This window comes from Macaca mulatta, chromosome 3 (assembly GCF_049350105.2).
Source record: "Macaca mulatta isolate MMU2019108-1 chromosome 3, T2T-MMU8v2.0, whole genome shotgun sequence".
In the NCBI taxonomy this organism is placed as follows: Eukaryota; Metazoa; Chordata; class Mammalia; order Primates; family Cercopithecidae; genus Macaca; species Macaca mulatta.
In genome coordinates this window covers 196135659-196147550 of record NC_133408.1, presented here as the reverse complement: position 1 = coordinate 196147550, position 11892 = coordinate 196135659, and the positions used below count along the sequence as shown (strand labels likewise).

The window sequence follows — 11892 nt, the reverse complement described above, 5'->3', positions numbered from 1 at the left end:
TTGCAAGGTGACTTCCAGACAACTGGGTTACAACCTGTTAAAATAAGGGAGGAACGGCCGCATCCCGTAGGGACTGCGGTAGCTGACCGGGAAGCCACAATGAGGGCAGCAGACAGGGCTCTCCCTGTCCGCCGAGTCCTCCCATGAACTCATGTTTCTGAAGGCCCCACTCTTTCTTGGTCAGTGTCCCAATTTTCATAGAAGAGACCTGATGAGGCTGTGGAGTAATTGTGTAAAAGCTTGCATTATTTTCATGACTTGACCTGACAATGTGTCATTATCTTCAAATTGTCCAGAGAAGCAGCTACTTCACTCGGGTCCTTTTTATGGTTCTGTGGTTGCAACTTGGTCTCCCAAGCCTTCCATGGGCGTGCCATTCCATGGCCACTTTTCAGTAAGAAAATTACCTGATTTTCTGTTAACTGTCACAGGCTGCCCTGGACTACTCTCAGCACTCATGGGATTTTCACGACCCTCATCCTCAGTGAAGTCAGATGACCATTCCTGCCTTTCATCCCACCGATTTTCCTGAGTATCTGTTGCCTACAACTAACACTAGTTCCTGCGTCAGTAAAGTACTGCACTAGTTGCAAAGAATAGAAATGGACTCTGCCAACATAAGCAGGAAAGGCGTTCATGGCATGGCTCACGGATGTCATGAGAAAGCCCCGGAAGAAGTGTTGGGCACAGCCCTAGGCACAGCCTTTCCTGGGCTCTTCCCATCACTGAATGATCCGTGTATCTCCGGGACTGTCCCTCCCTCTAGATCCAAAGTTTGGGGCAGCAGAATCGGACTGCCCCGGCCTTTGACACATGCCAGTGCTTTGCCTGTCACAATATGGGGAGAGAAATGTCAGCTTACAGAAAATTGAGGTTCTGTGATTCAGTTTCCCTCTGCTCTCTTACAATAAAAGTGCTTACTCATTGTTTAAAGCATTCTCCAAATTAGTCTCCAAATTTTTTGATGGTATACATCATTAAAAAATGTTTGAGCACACCACAATACATGCATATTTATTCATAACTGATACATATGTAGCTATGTAATGTGTACATCACAAAACACATGAGAGTATTTTTTCTAAGGAATGAGATAAAAATAGAAATGTTGGTACTTCTCTCCTTAGACGCTGGGTTATTCTGAGCGTGTGCCATGTGTACACCCACTTGGCTTCTTCCCCTTAGGCCCACACCCTGCCCTTTCCTTGCCCCTTGTAGTTACCTGTGGCTGGAGTGATGAGCGCCACTTCCAAGCGTGGCCTGGAACAATGTCCTCCTGCCCCTCCACCAGCAGTGGGAGGATTCACTGGGGACTCTGGGGCAAAGGAGACTGTGTCACAAGACAAAAGGGAGCCAGGGTCACACGTGGCCGACCCTCACCCTGCCTCACCCCACGGCTGACATGGGTTGGACACCTCAGAAATCATGTGTCTTCAGCGAGCCACTGAGATTTGGGGCTTTACCTGTTACTTGGCTAGGGTTAACCTAACTGATAAGACTGTAACTGGTTACTGTAAATAACCAAGCTTCCAGTAATAGTAAACCAGTGACAAAAACAATTCTTATCCAAAAAGGTTCGCATTTTTTAATGTATGAACTAAAACAGTCTTTATTGCTCTAAGACATTAAACTTTGCATTTTTTTATGTTGAATACAACTGAATATTTTCATATTTTATGACAAATACAGCAATTATTACAAAAGGAATATTAGGAATGGCAAAGGCTTCAAGACAAAGTCTTAGTGGAAAACATTTGGAACTTAAGGAGTGTTTTACATTTGGAACTTACTGTAAGGAGTGTCCGTCAGACACTAGCTGTCTCTTAACCTCCATTTTTAAAAGCAAGCAAGCTCTCATTTTTTGCCATTCATATTTCAAGTGATTCAACTCATAAATTTGAAATTTACTTTTTAGAGACAAAAGACTAAAATTAGATGTGCTGTCATCTTTTAAAATATACTTAGATTTCCTACAACTACCAATAGCTTATTTCCCTGGGAAACAGATTGCATTGTAGTACTTAACCCAGAACTCATGCAGTTCATCCAAAATGATGGTAAACTTTGTTCCTCAGAATTACCTAACTTTCAAGAATCTTCTTCTGGTAGCAGGAGCGGCAGAGAGGACAGGCATGGAAAGGAGGCCTGTCTCCCACGGAGAACTCCTCCAGTGCGAGCAGACACGCATGGTGGAACACGTGTGAGCAGGACAGGAGGGCCGTCTCTCGGGAACGCTGGCCCGCCCCCACGCGCTGACCGCCAGCAGGGGAGAGAGGCGCCAGGCAGATGGAGCACTCGTGGGTCTCCCGGCGCAGAGCCTGCGGCACACGGGACAGGAGGAGGCCACACAGGTTAGTTTCATCACAGCAGAAAGTGACTTAAACTGAAATAAGCATCATGTGCCCCGAGACGTGGGTCTTCTAAACATGCGGAAGTTTCATTCTGTGTTAAAATCACATGGATTTTATATATATACTCTGTGACTCCTGGGAACTGTGGAAAGGGTTAGTAACCCACCTGTGACAAGCAATTTTGAAACAAAAATACTTTCTAAAATGCTGAACATTAATATTTCCTTTTAAGTAAGCAATCAAGAGGACTGTTTTTCAAAACACTTGACTAACTGCTAAACTTTCCCAAATTTCCTAATTTTATGGTTTTTAAAGTAAGTTTTCCCCGCCTTGGCTTGAGTCATCTCATGGTCGTTTTCAAGCTGGAACTTTCAGGAAACCTGGGAAGGCGATCTGTTCCCTTCGGTGTTTTCACGGTTCACAAAACAGCATCATACAACAGGAACTTCCAGAATTTCAAACCAAAGGGTCCTTTGCCGTCACCCTAAAGGCCACGACGAAGGTCCTACCATGGGGCAGAGGTTACCCCGGGGCCCGACACTCCCAGGCTCCCCAAAGTGAGTCCTCGACCTCCCGCCACCAGCCGCTCCCCACAGCCTCCCCAGCTGCAGCCGAGTCCGCTGGTCGCCAGGCCGCCAGCCAAGCCCACCTGTACTTGGATTTTCTCCCATTCCTCTTCTGTCATCTCATGGCCGTATTTTTCTTCGAACTGCTGAAGAACGCTTCGGTTTATGGCCAAGCACCGATCGATCTCTGCAAAGAGCTCTTCGATGTTGGTGTTGTGTGAGCACAGGATTCGGTGGCTGATTTCTGTGAACTGGGGAAATCAGAGGGAGGGTCAGGCTCACACCCGAGCTTGGTGCAGGTCGCAGGGAGACGCTCTTGAGCCTGACCATCTGTTTTGGTCACCTTCCTCATCTCTGTCTTCAAAGAACACTTTTTAGGGAAATAGATACACGTCTATCTTACTTAACTTACTTAATATAAATCCAGATAATCTATCTGGACAGATGACCACAAGAACCCCTATCTAATGGGGTTCAGACTACACTACCCCAAAAGAGGGCACCTTGGCACACTGAATATTTTAAGGAAAAAACATTCCTTCCCAAAGGAATTTGAGAAATGACAGCTGCAGGAGGGACCATCTGACCTCTCCCCACCCCTGAAGTGGGTCACAGGACCCTCCTGTGAGAGGCCCCCTCGTCTCCAAAGACAGAGGGAGCCGGGAGTAGGCTGAGCACACACAGGCCCTGCCGTGGTTCCCACCCGCCACCCTCAGCTCACTCCCCTTGCACGCTTCCCCACGGCCTCCACGTCCTCCGCGTCCTCAGTCCAGCCTCGCATAGAAAGCGCTCAGGCCTCACTGTCTCTGCAGGTCTCCACTGCCTTAGGAAGGCTTCCATATCAAATGGACTTATTAAGTAAATCTGTGTAATTTTCTTTTGTTAAGCTTTTTGTCTAATTTACAGGGCTCCAGCTAAAGAATGTAGGAGGGTAGGGGAAAAGGGTATATTGTTTCCCTCCCCTGCTGTTTTCTTGGTTGTGAGCTTTGACCATTAGCAGGAACACATTTGAAATTAAAAGTTGAGAGAAAAATTTGAATTTTGCAGGATCAGCTCTGTCCCATGGAAACGTACTGTGAGCTACATATGTAATTTTAAAACTTCTGGCAGTCACATTAAGTTTTTTAAAAGGCGAAATTAATTTTAATATTGTATTTGACCCAACATATCCAAAATATTATCACTTCAACGTTTATTAATTGAATACAGTATTTTGGTTTTCTGGTATTTTTGTTTGGTTTGGTGGAGACAGCATCTTGCTCTGTCACCCAGAATGGAGTGCGTGGGGCCATCAGTGCTTACTCACCATCGGCCTCCCAGGTTCAAGCCATCCTACACTATAAAGGTCTGAGTCATTGCAGAGCGGTCACCGGTGTCATCTGAGGCTCGGAGAGGTAGCTCATTCAGGGCCACACTAGTAGCTCCTTTTCAGGAAGCGTGAAGACGAATGTAAAGCAAAGGAGAGTAAGGTGTGTGAAAGGCTGTGCCAATGGTGACTGTCAGCCACGCTGCCTGCCCTCTTGCTTGTCCCTTCAAGGGCAGAGCTGTGGCTCACCCAGAGATGACATCTCCCATTCCCCCAAGCCCAGGTGGGTCCACGTGAAATAGTTCTTCCAGATGGACGTGGCTCGTGTCTCTTCTGGGTGTTCTCCAGGCCCAGGGGGTGGCAGATGAAGGACAGAGGGAGACAGTTCCTGAGCCCCACAGGCCGGCATGTTGCCTGCAAGTCAGGACACCTGAACTGTCCTGAGACGGAAGCTCCGGCTTTCAGTCACTGAAATTCGAGGGTTCTTTGTCCAGCAGTTAGAAGTGCCCTGATTCAGCAGTTACATCTGCTTCATGGAATCGGGCTTGAAGCCCAAAGAAGGATGAAATGAAGAGGGCCCATGGGGATCTCACACATTTAGATGTGTGATGGGGAAAATGCATTTTGGATGGTCCATGACTGTCCAGGTGTCAAATATTCTAGTCTACCGGAGACCTCACGTTCTTTTTCTTTTTTTTATTTAATGTGGAGCAACCTGGCAGAAGGTCACCTGGCAGAAGGTCACCTGGCAGAACGTCATGTGTATTTAAGTCCCCAGACTTCGGAAGGTGCCTTTGAGGACATGGAGTTCTCTTCCAATTCTCTCCCTTCTGCAAAAAGATCGTGAGACAGCGCGGGGTCGAGTGCTGTGGAGACTATGAGCTGCCTTTGTCCCTGGGATGTTAGAAGAATGAGTATTGGCTTTAAGGATGAGAGATCCTTTTGAGTAAAGAACATTCTGTGAACACAGCAGGCGGTCCACAAGGGTTGGGGTTTGAATGAAGGGGGTGGCTGAGGATCTTCCAGGCACCTGTGTTTTGGGATTAGCCGTACTTGGAAGCCCGGTGGAAGCTGCTTTTCTATTTATGAGTCAAATTCTCTTTCACTCTGAATGTAATTATAATTGCCAAGCAGCTGTATCTTAATTTAGGGTCTTCAATTGGTAATGTTTCCTAAGGCTTTAATTTTAGTTTTCTTTGTTCCTTGGCCTTTCAAATATCTAATAATATCTAAATAAATTATTGAAAGTAGAAGAGTTCTCTATATGTTGTAAAAGGAAAAATTACTTGGAAATATATACAGTTACCTCCAATTGATGCTTTGCAATTCAGGTTTTCTGTAAATTGTTTTTAAGTGTGAGATACTTTCCACATATGCCTGAAAAGCAAGATCTTTTCTTCCTTCAAAATTATACCTCAGAGAAAGGGTCACATTCTATCCAGACCTTGCGAAGTGTTTCAAGTTGTGCGGCATGTTCTGAGATGAGTTTTGAACATAAAAATACTATTTGGAATGATTGATAAATTGAGTGAAATGATCAATATGATCTGGATGTTTATTCTCAAAGTGGGGCCCAGACCCGCAGCCTCAGCTCCTGGGAATCTGAGAGAAAAGCAGAGCTTCAGGCTTTGCCCCAGGCCTGCCGAGGGTAGTCTGGGTGGGGGGTGGGGTAAGCCCTGCAATCTGTGTTTTCCAAGCCCTCCAGGTGATTCTGAGGCCCATTCAGGTTGAAGAACCAGGGTCACAGAAGTTACCGATCACATTTTTTAAATATGCAAAGTTATTTAACACAGCATTATTGATCATTCCTGAGGTGTCACCTCCCAACTCCAAGCATGGGCATCGCTGTGAGTGAGCTTTCAGAAGCCACTTGAGGAACACAGTAAGTGCGTGGGCCCCATATATACATACCTACGTACGTTGATATGCATTTATGTTACAGTATCACCTGTGTGTGCATATATTCTATCATACGCGAGTGTCCCTCTCTCTCTACAGGATGCCTGGAGGAATCCCAGCTGTCCTGATGTTACATGAATGAGTTACTTGCAGCTCAAGGTAAACTTCCAAAGACAGCATCATTAGGACTGTTTAAAGTACATTTTCCTTCAAACGCATTAGATGAAAATAGAGCTCATATGCTCTGAACAACTGTGTTGGGCAACTCCTAAGTGCCCTATTTATGACAAAGACTCTGAGGTCCAATACTGATGTCACCTAAATGCCTCCTCCTGCCTCAGTCGCTGTGGCTTACAGGTCCTATCTCCTTTATTAGAACGTCAGATCCTGGGGCCAGGAGTGTTGTTCTTAACACTGATAATACCATCCAGGGTTTTTAAAGGGTTTTGCATCTGTCATTACATCCCGCCTTTAAACCCTCTCAAGAGCTCAGTACGTGCACTGACCATAGCAGGCGCTTGTTGAAAAAAACAGACTTGTCGATTTTGCATATATACCAAATAAATCTCAGGGAGAGTGGCCCTTCACACTCAGTGCTCCAGTCTTAATAGTAACTGGTGTAATATGGCAAGAAAGCAAATAAATGCTTAGGGTATGTTAATATACATAAGAATCACAAACTAATTCCACACTCAGGTGTTTGATTCCACAGAAGAAAACCTAGCATGGCAGACGCAAATATCCTTTCCACAAGTTTTGATGAAATATTCCATTCCACAAGTGTTATGTACTTTTGCTATTCAATTGAAATTTTTTCTAATTTCCATTATAATAGGTTATTTAGAACTGTTTATTAATTTCCAAATGTGAGAGATTTCTGTTTTTTAAAAACATTTATTTCTAGCCTCAGCTGCACTGTGGTCAGGGAACATACTCTATACCACCTAAGTTTCTTAAAGTACATGGACATAAAGATGGTAACATGAGATACTGGGATGACTGGGGAGGGACACAAGGGCTGAAAAACCAACTTTTGGGTACTATGCTCATGAGCTGGGTGACAGGATCATCTGTACCCCAAACATTGCCGTCCTGCAATACATCCAGTAACAAACCTGCACAGGCACCCCCAAATCCAAAAGCTGAAATTACAAAACATAAACGTCTCAACCTGTGATGAAATCTGCATCAGGGACAAGTATATGGTCAGTTTTTATAATGATATCTTTGTACTTTGAAAGAAAATATGTGCTACAGTTGCTCGGTGTGGTGTTCTACACCATTCTCTCTAATAAACGCCTTTGCTTTAAAATCTCTTTTGTCAGGTATCAATATATCAGCTTTCTTCTGTGAAGAGTTTATGTGTATATTATAGTACGTATAATATGTGATACACACACACACACACAGTTCTTATGTTTTCAGGCATCTCCTCTGAGTAACACGTACCTAATCTGGTTGCTGGAGCACTCAGTCCACTTTGTGTTGTTACTGACACACAAACGGCACACTTGTCCTGCTCTGTGCCTTCCATCTGCCCTGCCTTTTTTTTTGAAATTTTGCTCTTTTCAATTAAAATTTTCTATTCTCTTTACTATTTTGAAGGTTAAAACTCTGCTTCTATTCTTTTAGCTGTTGCCCTAGAAGTACATACTTATACATTATTAAGGTCTACATTGGAATTTTTATCCCTTGAACCAATACAAGGATCTCAGCGTACTTTGTAATGTTCCTCTCCTGCTTTATGTTATTTTTGTCCTAAGCGCTCTCTCTCTCTCTCTCTCTCTTTTAACCTGAGACATGCTGATTCTCGTTTGGTGGAATCAATGACTATTAGATTTACTCACATTTTTACAAAACACTGACATCTCAAATTTCCCGTCTGGGGCCATTTTCCTTCCTCATGCAATGCATCCTTTAGAACTTCCTTTAATGAAGACATTCTGGTGGCACACTCTTTGTCTGATGGCTTTTCTTTTGCCTCTCTTCTTGAATGTAATTTTCATTTGGTTCATATGGAAGTCTAGGCTGACGGTTAGGTCTCTTCCGAAACACGGAGATGTCACCCCACCTTCTGCTGTTCCCACTGGGAAATCTGCAGGGCTGCAGGGTTTGCCGTCGTTTATCCTCGTTCCTGGCCACCTCCAAGATGACTCAGCGCCGCGTGTTCTGCAGGCTCACTAGACACTTAAAGTCATGTGGGGCTTCCTTGGGCTTCTTAAATCTGTGGCTTGCATCTTCAGATCTGGGAAATTCTTAGCCTTTGCTGCTTTAAGCTGTTTGCCTCTGTCCCATGTGTTCTCTTTTTCTCTTCGAATTCTGACAGTGACACGAAACCCTGCGCCACATCCTTTCTTACGCAAGTCAGTTTCCTGGACCCGTCTTCCCAGGGGATACGAAACGCAGGGTCACCCTTGCAGACCTGACTCCTTAGTGAGCTGAAGGCAGGGCTTGGCTAGAACGTGTGTGTATCAAGAGCCAAAGTCAAAACAGTAGAGCCAGCCGTGCTTAGCATCCAGCTCTTCCGGAAAGAAGGAAATGTGTGTGCACTAGGGGGTGGGAAATACCAACTGTGTACTTTTTGGTGATTCCACGTATGAATTAAATTCTCTTATATTTGCACTTAAAACTGACATTCTGGTGTAAAGATGCACTGTGAAAGTCATAAAATTTATAATTTAATTTTTTCTTAGAATAACATTAAATAGCAAATAAAAAACACTACATGACCACTGGAGAGAGAGGCCACGGAAGTACATAGAGCTTTATACTTTTAGTACGTGAATGGCACTTTCCCCATGTTTTCTCTTTTAAACAGGGATCTGTGTTTTCATTTTCATGGCACTAGGCCATGCCTGCCTGTCTTCCTGTCACCTGGAACACAGCTCCCCAGCCCCACATGCTACAGCCCAGCTGTGAGTCTCATGTGGTTATTCTGGGCCTCCCCTCCATGGGCACGCCCTGCGGAGGCTCCCAGGAAGCCCCTGTACTGGAGGGGCCGAGTCATGGCCCTTTCTCCCTGGGAGTCCCCAGCCCTGCCCTCTTCACCCTTTTTGGTCTGGGTCCCAGCTGCTGACCTCGCACCCCCGGGGCTCTGAGGGCAGTTTCCAGTTTTCATGTGGCTGCGGGTCGCCCTCTTGAAAATGACCTGTCCGCTCAGCGCCCAGCTCAGGGCCTCACAGGGGTCTGGGTCCTGAAAGGGTCACCTGTGCCCAGTGGCTCACACTCTGCCAGCCTGCCCCTCCCAGAGGCCAAGCCGCGCTGCCCTCTGCCTGGACAGAGGTTCCAGGGAACAGCACGGTCCCTCCATTTGGGTTCAGGGTGCATCTCCTCAGACATTTCCACCTTATTTCAAACATCTCACCCCCACTTCACTCTCTCTCCCCTTCCTCTCTTTGTATTTTTCTTCCTGGCACTTATTACTTCTTGAACATTTTAACAAAGTATTTTATTTACTGTCTCTCCGCAGCCCCCTGCAGGAAGGGTGCCCCGCAGCAGCCGGGAACCACCCGAGAGGCCTCCACATGCACCTGGACAGGCGCGCGGGCTGGGTGCTCACACCTGGGCCCCAGAGGTGCTGGTCAGCACCCCCTTTACAATGAAGGCTCGCAAAGTACACAACTCCAAGTGCCGGTCCATGAAAGCAGGTCACACAGACTTTTAATACAGTTAAGTCTAATTTATATTTTAATATCCACTCACCCTACGTAACCAAATACCATTTTTACACTTATTAACAATACTTTTTTTTTCTTAAGAGGAATTAAAGCATTTCCTCAATGAGAAAAACAATTCCCTTTATATGTAATGGTGGTTAAAGACTATTAATATGCATTTTAATCAATCTAAAGTAAATATTTTTAACTTAAATTTACCACTTACAGGATCCGCACGGTGAATGACAACAATTTCTAAAGGGGCTGGGGTGAAAAGAGTTGGGGAAGTGCTGAGCTGCCATGGAACAGGCACTGTGCTAGCCCGACGGTCTGGAGGACAAACACTGCTTCCTTTAACAAAGAGCTCCCGTGTAGCAAGAAAAGCCCCGCTGACGATGGAATGCGATGGAATGCGTGCTGCTGTGGCACTCGGGAGACACGGAGGAGGGAGGGAGGGAGGGAGGGAGGAATCGCCGGGCTTCTTGGGAAGTCAGCCCTGGGCCAACGCAGCCAGTGGGACAGGGGCCTGGGAAGGAAGGAGTGAGGACACAGGCAGAGGGACAATGCAGGGGGCAAGACCCACAAGGGCAAGTCACTGGAGCCCAGCCCCACCCACCTCCCTCGACAGCCTCTGTCCTCTGGGAACGCTCTCCCAGGTCACTCCCCACGGGCCACCCTCCTTCCTTCTTGTTCCTTCCTTTCCTGTGTGAATCTTATGGTCTGGCCAAACTTGTTGACTCAGTTCAGTGAAATCACTGTTAGATATTTCTGTTTCCTTGACTGCACATGAATGGCCAGTGGGATCCATGTGTCCAGGTACCTGGGCTGGAGGTGACCTCTCTCCTCTGAGCTCTCACAGGGCACTGCTGCTCCTTTCATTCCACACACGTCAGCTGCCCAGTGTTAGCTTTTTCCTGTGTGCATTGCTTATCTCCTTGAATGAGCGCCTTAGATTCAGGGAAGCACCAATTCATCTTTGTAAGGCCCTTAGCATTCAAGAAATTTTGACTTTAGGTTTGCAACAGATGAGAAATGAGAGCAAATATATGCCTCAAATGTACATATTCCAAAGGAGTGCAGCAGAAATCCTTTTTGGGGGAACTGAGAAAAAACACTGCCTACCTAAAATGATTTTCAAGTTACTTCCAGTGTCAAAATTCAGTAAAACATCAACTTTAGCTTATAATCATAACATTGACATTAGCTTATTAATAAATATACTGAAAGTCCTTTCATAGGCATTTATGACAAATTTAAAAAGTGAACTGGGATGAATATTCTCATAGCTTTGAGTATTCAAAAGTTAGCAAGGGTGGTACTTGTAAAAGTCAACATTTATTAACTGCTGTAGTTAATTCAAAGTAATATTCTGTGGTTAGCTACTATTAAATATTTTTAATTGTCAAATTCTTCTGTGTGCAACGTTCTTTATTCCTTTATTTACTCCCTCACTTTTCATGTGCGTTAGATGACCTTGGTGACTGAAAGGGCAAGAACTGTCAAAAACAAATGACAACTGATTTCTAGGTTTTAAACAAATGGTTGACATTATGAATTCTACAGAAACAGACAAAATACCTGAACATTTTCAATTTTACAAAGAATGAATGTCTTAATGTATTTTTCCTTTTAAGCCTCACATTTCAGATACTTGATAAACTAAGAGTTTGAGTTATTGATATGTAAAACAACTACTGGTCATTTACAAGTAACAAGCTGGCTAAACATTTTTTAAAAATATACTAACAAAAGCACCCAGGTGAACTCTGTCTACCCAGGAGGCTTTTTAAGTGATCCATCTTGATGTCAGCAAATTGCTTACTAATGTGTTGACTTATGGCCGCCCTCAAAAGCAAAATGAAAAGCCTGGAATTTACAGCATATCAATGAATCAGTTGATAAGCTTTTACTGGTTTAATATCCTTCCAGTCCTGCTGCTTGGAGCCACTTCAAGTTAGCAACAGAATGTTTGCCATCTCTATGTGATAAAGGAAGTCAAAGGACTAAGCAAACTTTAAGACCATTATGCTGTTTGGTGAGATGTAAATGAAAAAAGTCAGAGAAATCTTGTGCTGGAGGGTGTGGGAGCCAGCAGCCCCAAAAGCTGCCCCAGC

At 44.9% G+C, this 11892-nt stretch overlaps 1 protein-coding gene and 1 long non-coding RNA gene across 3 annotated transcripts in view; one reads left to right on the top strand and one right to left on the bottom strand.

The window, feature by feature from the left end:
* Nucleotides 1–1559: 1559 nt before the first annotated feature.
* Nucleotides 1560–11892, bottom strand: part of RNF32 (ring finger protein 32) — a 35619-nt gene continuing 25286 nt past the window's right edge. Inside the window, exons 7-8 of one of the 2 annotated variants that reach the window (XM_077997819.1) lie at nt 3001–3168; nt 1560–2318 (exon numbers count right to left, since the gene is read on the bottom strand). In XM_077997819.1, coding sequence (XP_077853945.1) covers nt 2082–2318; nt 3001–3168 — 405 coding nt within the window. In that variant the 3' untranslated portion in view covers nt 1560–2081. Of the gene's footprint in view, nt 2443–3000; nt 3169–11892 lie in introns of both variants that reach the window. The other variant, XM_077997820.1, reaches the window with a different exon arrangement.
* Nucleotides 4218–11185, top strand: LOC114677088 (uncharacterized). Its single transcript, XR_003728436.2, has 4 exons — nt 4218–6105; nt 6222–6281; nt 9592–9790; nt 10007–11185. It is a non-coding gene; the product is annotated as an uncharacterized LOC114677088 (long non-coding RNA).